General features: G+C 34.8%; 1 protein-coding gene across 1 annotated transcript; it reads left to right on the top strand.

Annotated features, from left to right (window-relative positions):
* Nucleotides 1-8107: 8107 nt before the first annotated feature.
* Nucleotides 8108-9917, top strand: nkx2.4b (NK2 homeobox 4b). Its single transcript, XM_052095323.1, has 2 exons — nt 8108-8537; nt 9313-9917. Exons 1-2 carry the CDS (start codon nt 8195-8197, stop codon nt 9894-9896), a joined length of 927 nt encoding a protein of 308 aa, XP_051951283.1. The 5' UTR covers nt 8108-8194; the 3' UTR covers nt 9897-9917.
* The last annotated feature ends 605 nt before the right edge of the window (nt 9918-10522 follow it).

Below are 10522 nucleotides of genomic sequence, written 5' to 3'. Positions count from 1 at the left end.
TCTGTCATCCGCAGCCAATTGAATAAATGATGTAGCTAAAATTGTGTGGGTGTGTTGGTATGGGTGTCAGAGTGTCTGTTATCTGTGTGTGTGTGTGTGTGTGTGTGTGTGTGTGTGTGTGTGTGTGTGTAAAAATAAAATAAAATAATGTAAACAAACCAACATTTAAAGGGTTAAAATCCTGAAAATGAATGAATATTTGGTAGTTGTGATCAGGACTGATGTTGGTAAAAAAAATTCAGAGAAAGTGGAAAAATATATTAATATCGAATATTTTTATGGCAGTTTTTTGACACAAGGTCCTGAGTGTTTTTTGTTGTTGTTGTTGTTTTTAATCTGACACTGCACAAAAAATTTAAATGCATCAAAATAAATGTTGTTGCTAATCATTGACATATCCCAGACAGTGATAATCACAAAAATCCCCTTTGCATTTAGTACATGAAAATTCATTTTTTGTGCTTTATTCATAAAAAACAACAGTGGCATTATGTAAACAAACTGGCATTTAAAGGGTTAAAATCCTGACAATACTTAATATTTGGTAGTTATGATCAAGACTGATGTTGGTTGAAAAAATTAACTAATTGAAAGAGTAAAATAATATTAATAAATTATATACTGGCAATTTTTTTAATTGATCCACAGGGTTAAAGACGATAAGATGGATGAATTTGCTGCATTTGTTTCAATGGATTATGGGTCAATGCTCCACCCAGCGCTCTGTTACAAGCTAACCTATATGGCTAATAAGTGATTCGTTCACGCAGCGGTAATCGATAGTTCTGATAATAAAACATCAGAAAATATCGGAAAATACTGGGCTAGTGAGTTGATAGCGTTAAAGCAATTAAGGCTATTTTTCAGATGCATTTGTCAGTAGATAATTGCAATCAATGGTTATAAATATGAGGTCACGTGATGGAGAGGTGGATGGATTTGTCTATATATATATATATATATATATATATATATATATATATATATATATATATATATATATATATATATATAGACATAGGCTAACAATTTATCAAACTTATAAAGCTGTTTTGATTGTAAAATGGTGTTGAATATTAACATGTACCGTTATTTAGCCTGCAGGTGGCGACAGAGCAAAACATAAATAGTAAACCATCAATCCAAACTGCACACTGAAGACAACTGAACAAATGCACACATATGAGATTTGCATCACTGGAATTACTTTCATTTTTCCCACGTGAAGAAATCTATGCAGGTGTTTCCACACCTACGAGAACCAAACTAGTCCTAATAGTTGCTATTTAATCATAACCTATAATATGAATCTATATATTTTCTGCTATATCTATAGTAGGCCTACGTGATTTTTTTTGCTTTGAGACTGGATTTGCATTGCATTACTCTCCTCATCTCTCATGAGAGGTTTTTGGCTGGTTTTCTGAGTCATATGTTTTGAAGTAATGGTGGGTGAGATGTTGTAATTTTGCTGATCCAGAACTTTCCTTTTCCAAGCAATATGATTGTGTTTGCTGACCTTGAACGCCTCCTTCAAAAAAACCTTGTAATTTAGTTGTGTGTGGACGTACCTGAATGCACTAAGCTTTCTCAAGGACTCTTCTATGGACAAACATCTACACAAAACATCTGCTTACTTCAGCAAATGTTAGGGAAGGAACAGACGTCACTTTGTCCAATCAATCGTTGACAAAGATGCATGTGTATTGAAAAAAAAGTGCTTTATGTGGTAACATTTAAATTAACTGGCTTTATTCATATCAAATATACGATTTAACATCACTAAAAACATATGAAACTTGAAAATATATGGTTACCAACAAAACCATTTGTTAAAGGTTAGATCAGGTCCTCGAGGTAACAATAGCAGGTTATCACAGTGATTGGCCGAAACTTCAGATATGATCATATTTAGAGTTAAATCTCAATATATACTGACATGATGTGGAAAGTAATACACCTTATTTTATATTATGATGTGTTGAATGTTTATGTGTAAACTTTATATTTATTTAAAAAACAAAAACAAATGTTACCTATAATACATTACCCAAAATGAAAATAGTCTGTCTATCTATTTATCTGTCTGTCCTTCTGTCTGCGTGTCTGTCTATCTGTCTGTCTGTATGTCTGTCTGATTGTCTGTCTATCTGTCTGTCTGTCTGTCTGTCTGATTGTCTGTCTATCTGTCTGTCTGTCTGTCTGTGTGTCTATCTATCTATCTCTGTCCATCTATCTATCTATCTATCTATCTGTCTGTCTGCCTGCCTATCTATTATCTGTCTGTCTGTCTGTCTGTCTATCTATCTATCTGCGTGTCTGTATGTCTGTCTGTCTGTGTGTCTATCTATCTATCTGTCTGTCTGCCTATCTATTATCTGTCTGTCTGTCTGTCTGTCTATCTATCTATATGTCTGTATGTCTGTCTGATTGTCTGTCTGTCTGTTTGTCTGTCTATCTATCTATCTATCTATCTGCGTGTCTGTCTATCTGTCTGTCTGTATGTCTGTCTGTCTGTGTGTCTATCTATCTATCTGTCTGTCTGTCTGCCTATCTATTATCTGTCTGTCTGTCTGTCTGTCTATCTATCTATATGTCTGTATGTCTGTCTGATTGTCTGTCTGTTTGTCTGTCTGTCTGTGTGTCTATCTATCTATCTATCTGTCTGTCTGCCTGCCTGCCTATCTATTATCTGTCTGTCTGTCTGTCTATCTATCTATCTATCTATCTATCTATCTATCTATCTATCTATCTATCTATCTATCTCCATCTGTCTGTCTGTCTGTCTGTCTAGTCATCTAGTGGACTGGTTTAAATAGGTTAGTTTTGGGGTTGCCAGGTGATCTGAACTGTGCCTTTAATGTAGGCCGAGTGGGTCTCGCCTCTTCAAATGCTGGAGGAGCTCAGCTGCCTGGCCTAGGCCTACTGCTCTTCTCATTTAAACCGGAGAGGGAGAGAGAGTGTAGGTAAAGGGGGAAGAGGAAAGACAAAGAGGGAGAGAAGGTGGTTAGGTATGTGAGAAAGGACCGACGGAGAGCTCATCTGAAGAGTTGGAGGAGGGGAGGAGATTAGAGGTCAGATGTGAATTCAGCACAGAGAACATGGCCTAAAATCTCTTCGTTTTGTAGGGGACATATTTGGACTCAAGTCAACGAAAAAAAGGTTAATTCAAGGGTTTTAAATGTGAAAAGATTGATGAAAACATAAAGATGTGGCTGTTATTTGTGGAGGACTGCAATCCACCGGCAGACTAAGTAAATTTACAGACACTAGTTTGCAAAATGTCAAGATTACTTTAAGATCCAAGTCGTGATGGGGGTAAAATAATGTAATTAGCATTTTAGAGTTAAAGTCATTTCTAATTCATGCTGTTATTATTGTGTTCAAAGAAATATGACTAGAATGTTTTCTCCTGTTATGCGTTTCAATATTTCATCAAATTTGTGTCCTGTTGTAAATCATTTCTATATTTCACGTGCGTTTTCATCCCCTGTGAATTTAGGAATCGAGCAACAAACAGACTCAGTTTACCTTTAACGAATGCAAATGATTATTATTGATCACTCGTGTGTTACAGCAAACGACGTGACAGAAATACTAAATCAGTCACATAAATATCCAAAATGAAATACAACTGAATTAAAAGCCCGTGCTGTGACTTCAGATGGTGTGAATCCATGCAACAATACGTATAAATATGAATAAAAAAATATATAAATAAAATACATATTTTAAAAGTATAATTCAGAAAAATGTATTTGTATATACTGTTAGGGCAGTAATCTTTCAGTCTGAATGTACAGGAAGAATTCAGTCAATGTTTTATTTCAGTATTTTACTTTTAATTTCTAATAGAATCATTTTCTATGATAAATGAAGATTCATGTTATTGTATAGGATATTATTGGATTTAGACATGAATATGTTCTCTGCATAATTAGTATTTTATTTACAAAATAACGATTTTTATAAGGGAAAATATTATATTTCTATTTGTTGATTCAAAACATTTGGCTTGCTCTGTTTCTAGGTTCTGGTGGGGTTTTATTAGTTCGACGTGATCCGGATCTGTGAGAAGGTTTTCAGTTTTTTGTTCTCTGCATCTTGTATATTCTTCCAGAATATACTTTATCATCCATGTGTTTTCTGTAGTATTTTATTCACAAAGAGAGTGTCTATGGAGTGCATTTGCATTGAAAATAATCTTATCAGATGATGTGATGATGTTGTTTTGGTAGCAAATGTTAAAACTCATTAACTGGCATGTTTGTATACTTTATAAAGCCTTTAAGCTTTGCACATTACCTTCAGTTTCAATTGGCGGTTGACACTCCCTGTAAAATGTTGCAACAACACGTTCCATTTAACTTTGAAAATTCTAAATTCGTAAAATTGAGTATAATGATAAAGTGGAACAATGCAATGAAGTCATCACTGCTGGTTGTAACTTTGTCGCCAATTTGATTTGTGCTTTTTTTATGTTGCTGTTGACACCAATGTTTGCTAATCCAGCATAGATTATCCTGCTAACTGTATATCTAAAATGACAACACATGTACGCTTGTAAATTATAACCTAAATTCCCTATTAAATGTAGGGAATTTATCACCATTTACTTCCATCTCTGTGTCTAGGTTTTGTCGGAGGTAGCCTACAATAAAATGAAACCCCACTAAAATGAAGACCTCTTAACGATTAAATGATTAAATAGATGTATAGGTAAGTGTTGTTCCCCCATCATGTTTGGTAAATAAAAGTAAATATGAGTCTAGAAAAATTGTTAGAAATGAATGGTTTCCAACATCCATGTATTGAGCTTTGTTTAGAAAGCGTTTCTGCCTGTTGCCTTCATCTTTAACTAAATGATGAGAATGTTATGTCACATATTTAGTTATATTTGATAAAAGGCCTACTACGTTTAGAAAATGAAATGGAGTGATTTTGCTACACACCGTCATGGCTAAATCGTACTAATTCATAAGAGGCGAAATCGTAAGAATTCATACTATATCAAATGACTGCACGCCTATGAATTTGTAGGGCTTTTACTGCAGCCAATGACGTCGCTGGACATTTTCCCATCTAATACCGGACAATTACTTCCTTCTGTCACACACAACAGCTTCCTGTCATGTTTGCACACTCTGCTGATCAGTTAGGTTCAGATAAGGGTTTTGGGTAAGTGCATAATATTAATAAGCATGTCCTTAACTCTTTGTGCGCGAACCTCGGGCTTACATCCACATTACACATCCGGGCATTGGCACATGATGAAATCGTACAAAATCATACGAAATAGCCAACTCATAAAATATTCATAAGACTGTGTTGGACGTTGGCCTAACATAGATTGTAATGGAGCTTTTTTCTTTCTTAACTTCCATTAAACATATTTGACCCAAATATAGGGTCAAAGCTCCAGAGTTAGTTTTATTAGAGTAACAGCTCAAGTCTTTTTGGAGGGATCTGTTCACGGAGCTCATATGGAAATACAGAAGAGGCATTTAAACTGTTATAAAGGCTAATGGTTTTATGATCAATCATTCAGACCTTACCTCGTTTGAAATCTCTGCAGGGAATTCTCCAAATTATCTTTTTAACCATTTCATAAACGCTATTCCATTATCCGCTATGCAATGGCAAAACTAAAAACTGGTATACTCTTTCCACACTGCCAAATGTGTTCTGCAAAACTATTAGCATCATTTCAGTCCTTCAATAACATTAATTGCGGGAGACAGCAGAAGAAAGGCTGTTTAAGTGCTCTGTCACTTGCGTTGGACCTTTCACCTCATCACAGGCTGGAATGTGTACTCGAGTGCGCCACAGTGCCACATGTACACCTGGAGATTCATCCAGAACCTTTAGAGAAACATAAAACAAAGACATTCTCTTTGTTTTCTCGTTTCTGGTTCGGACCTCGAAGCACCGAATATCAAACAGCAGCTCTATGATTTAATGAAGCAAACGTTCGCGCCTTTATGGAGCAAACTTGTTTGGTGTACAACAAAAACTAATGATTTCATTTTTAATAAAACAGTGAGAATAAATCAACACTCCAAAAATATTTAATAGTATTAAATATGATTTATTTTAATTAAAATAATTATTTTAAAATGAACGCATTTTATTTCTATAACATTAAATTGAGCAATATTTAACTAAAATGTAATTAATTGAAGAAATATTATATTATAAAGTTTGATGGAATTTTGTTATTAAATTATAATGAGTAAATCTTAAAAATATTATAACTATTATATAACTTATGCTAACAACATTAAAAACAATATTGTGTGTGTGTGTGTGCGTCTAGGTATACAATTAATAATATGAATTGATAAAACTAAAAATAAAATTCATTAATTTTATTCAAAAATAATGAATAAAACTGCTAATAAATAGGCGTTGGCTTGTTTGTTTCCGCCGTATTTCTATTTAAATGTTTTGGAAACAAATTTAAAAAAAAAATGAAAATATAATTTTTTTATTTTTTGCGCGTGATCTAAAATGTTTTGATTTATCCACATCACGCGCCTCTAGACTTTCAAAACGAATTTTGTCAGTATTTCGGAAATAATGCCTTTTAGTTCAGTAGTGGTGACAGTTTTGTAGCAGGTTCTTTTTTACCTCTGTGGTAAAACTAATAAACACAATACACATTTGAAGTCTTTTGTGATCGTGTTGACGCCACACCGGGAACAGTTATTTATTTTAGGTTTAGTTTTTGTTAATGCTCAATCTTATTCCATAGTGACTCATTTGAATAACAAAAACGTCTGTGTAATTGTTAAGAGCTGCCCAGCTTCTTAACGAGCTAAAACAAAAAGCGACGAATATTAAACGATTGAATAAATAGGAATAAACAGACTTTGACCTGCGGGAAGGTGTAATCTAATCAAGCGTGTTCGGTGGGCTGCTGTAACATAATTATTGCATTCCAATATTATTATTCGATTGTAACAATTAATGCATTTTCATATTATTATTATTATTATTATTACATTTTTAACAGAAGAGTAATCCGAAATTTTTCTTAATATCTACATCTATAAACTAAGAGACCCTTAGAGATGATCGGATATACTTTGGTTTTTATTTGAAACCTGTGCATTTGTCTCCGATCTTCAAGGCTAATAATATAAATATGCGCCTTTTTAAATCATAAACACACCACTGGGTTTTGGAGATGCCCCATGACTTTATATTCTTTGGCTAAGGGTTCCTCGATTGCATAGTGAAATATTCGATATTTCCAGCCACGTGAGTCGGACTTCAGATATTATTACATCTTGCAAATTTAATCAAATACGCGCAAATAAAAATGTAGTAACACAGAACACATTTAGGAAGAGTTTGTGAACTTTGTAAGCTCAACTGCTAATTAAATTATTATAAATTATCACCAAAATCCACAAAGTTCAATTAACGCATAACTGTGAAAAAGATAGTCCCTATGTTCATGTTAGTTTCATACAAATTATTGCACAAATCAATGATCTAGGATTTATATTTCAGGTAAAAATGAGTTAATTCAGTGTTCACGGTTTCAATATCGAGCACAGTAAATGATAGTTAATATATGCATTGTTTAGTGTGGTAATTTCCAACCAAATGCATGCATTCCTCTGATTTTAGCATAAACTACCATTACGAGTAGCATCCTAATTGTTAAGCCATTCCAGTGTATATTCAATATCCGATTCTGGCGCATTAAATCTTAAACTGTGCACTCAAGTGTGCATAAAGAGAAATGTCAGATGTTTGGAGGAGCATGCAGGAAATTCCGCACTTATCATAATGTGAAAGCTTAGATTAATGTAAAAAAACAACAAACCAAAAAAAAAAAACACAAAAAAACCCTGATGCCACTTTAAAGCTCAAAATGATACACATTTGCAAATGCAAGCGTTCCGATGGCATTCTTTGCTTATCTTTTGTTTCATGGGTATATTTTCTACAATTACTCTGCTAGGATGTCAGTGGCTCGTTTGCCGCATTGCTCCGCCCCTCATGTTTGTCGTTAACCTGCAGTCAGACAAGAATAAGACAGAAATAGGCGTCCAGGACTCGCCTCTTTCTCAAGGGCAAGCATTTGGACCCGATTACGCACGGTGGACATTTGGCATCTGGTGGTTGCGTGCACATCCACGGGCTTGTGGCAGCTTCGGCAAACTCAGTTGCGGGCTGAACCATGTCCTTGAGCCCCAAACATTCAACACCTTTCTCAGTGAGCGATATATTGAGCCCGATTGAGGAGACCTTCAAGAAGTTTGCAGCCATGGAGTGCACAGCGAGCCTGGCGTCTCCTCTCTACAGACAGACTCAGATGTCTCAGGCAAACCTGCAACAGCACAGCATGAGCCATAACACCTACCACATGCCCCACTCCCAGTTCTCACACACCGCCATGGGAGGATACTGCAACGGGACTATTGGCACCATGGGAGACCTGCCGTCGTACCAGGAGAGCATGCGGAACAGCGCAACGGCGACGACCTGGTACGGCTCGACCCAAGAGCCGAGATATCCAACAAGTAAGTTCAACCCGTGTTTTACATGTACATTTTCATTTTATTGATGCTTTTTGAAATTTTGAATATATTTATGTCTTATTCTAAATTTCCTACACGATAGTTTAGGATATCACAAATAATTATTTATAAAAATAAATTGTCGGATTATATATATATATATAATAATAATAGCAAGTTTGGATTAAATATATCTCCTGCCTGTACACACCAGTATTCTGTACACTAAATTAGATATTTAAGCCTATTTTAATGATTTCTGCATTTCAATTTCATAACAAATTTCCATCAAATTAAATAGTGTAAATTTAAAGAAAATTTTATTATTAAAAGTGAACATATTTAAGTTTTTATTATTATTATTTGTAAAAGATGACTCCATTAAATTGGATAGGAATTTATGAAATTTACATGCGTAAATAAAAAAAATTAGATATGACATTGCATTTTCTTTTTATTTCTTCTCTAATTTCCTTTCTTACCCTGTCGATTTCTTTTGGCTTGTTTTATCTCCTATATGTAATTATGTACATTTAGGGGCGACCATGGCTGACTGTCGCAATTTATTTCAGAAAGTCTTTATAGACACATTTCTTAAAGTCTTGGCTAAAGAAAAATAATAGTTTTTTTTGTAGAGAAAAAATAAAATTATATATATATTTATATTTATATAGTCATTCCATGACAATCTATTTTGACATATCCACAATTAAAAGGAACATTAAATTACAAAAATCAATTAATATAATAATATTAACAATTTTCTTGTTCTCTCAAGTTTCCAGGTTTATGGGTCCATCGACGGCCATGAACATGGGAACACTAACAGGAATGGATGAATCTAAATCTCTGGTGAATTTACACGCTGCGCCACGGAGAAAACGGCGCGTCCTCTTCTCTCAAGCGCAGGTCTACGAGCTGGAGCGACGATTTAAACAGCAGAAATATCTGTCGGCACCAGAGAGAGAACATTTGGCCAGCATGATTCACCTGACGCCGACCCAGGTGAAGATCTGGTTCCAAAACCACAGGTATAAAATGAAACGCCAAGCGAAGGATAAAGCGTCCCCACAGCAGCAAGGGGACACTGGAAACATGTGCGCGCAACAGTCGCCGAGGCGCGTCGCCGTGCCTGTGCTCGTTAAGGACGGTAAACCGTGTCAGAACGGCTCCAACACAGAGACACCTGTCCATCAGCAGGTGCAGAATGTGATGAGCAGTGAGACTTTGGTTTCAGCTGAAGATTTGGAGATGTCACCCAGTCCACCTCTCATGAACAGCCTGTCTCAAACTGACGCAGCGCTCATTGAATACACCAGCAGTATGGTGAACTCAAACCTGCTGTACGGCAGAACATGGTGATGTTTCACAAATCCGTTGAAACGGAACAATATTTGACTTTTCCAAGACTTTAAAAAAAATAATTTTAAACAGCACTCGTCTGGTGCAATGTGTTGAGCCCATGTGAATTTTATGGACTGACATTAATCATTATTGAATGACATTTTGAGGACGGATGTGGACTCTGTAATGAAGACTAGACTAGTGTGATGCGATTAATCCCACATCGATTTTGTTGCTTTTGTAAAAATCAATCTGTAGATTAAATGTTGTTAAAATATCCAACACTGGACAAAGAAGTGTTTCAAGTCTTTTGTAAGCAAAAAAAAAAAAAAATTTCTGCACATATGAGACCCAACTGGAATTTTACAATAAACCACTTGAATTTTTTTTTTTGTTGTTGTTTCCAAAAAGTTAGTAAAGTACTAAATTATCAATAATGTTTTTTTCTCTTAATTATTAGCATAAAAAACAGTATCCAATAAAACAAATCAAAAAGGTGGAATAGTAAATTGCGAAGCTTATACAAAATATGAATAATAATTATAATAATAAAAACGCGTGCCAAATAGCGTAACTGAGGCCAATTCCGATCCGAAATAAGAGTTCAGAAAATTGACAAAATATAAAAAAATCTGTTTTAATAA

Source organism: Xyrauchen texanus, chromosome 28, assembly GCF_025860055.1.
Source record: "Xyrauchen texanus isolate HMW12.3.18 chromosome 28, RBS_HiC_50CHRs, whole genome shotgun sequence".
NCBI lineage: Eukaryota > Metazoa > Chordata > Actinopteri > Cypriniformes > Catostomidae > Xyrauchen > Xyrauchen texanus.
The sequence above is the reverse complement of the archived record's forward strand: the minus strand, read 5'-3'. Positions and strand labels throughout refer to the sequence as shown.

Coding starts and splice junctions, on each gene's coding strand:
- nkx2.4b (XM_052095323.1), top strand. CDS start 8,195: ATGTCCTTGAGCCCCAAACATTCAACACCTTTCTCAGTGAGCGATATA. Junction 8,538..9,312: donor AGAGCCGAGATATCCAACAA/GTAAGTTCAACC, acceptor TGTTCTCTCAAG/TTTCCAGGTTTATGGGTCCA.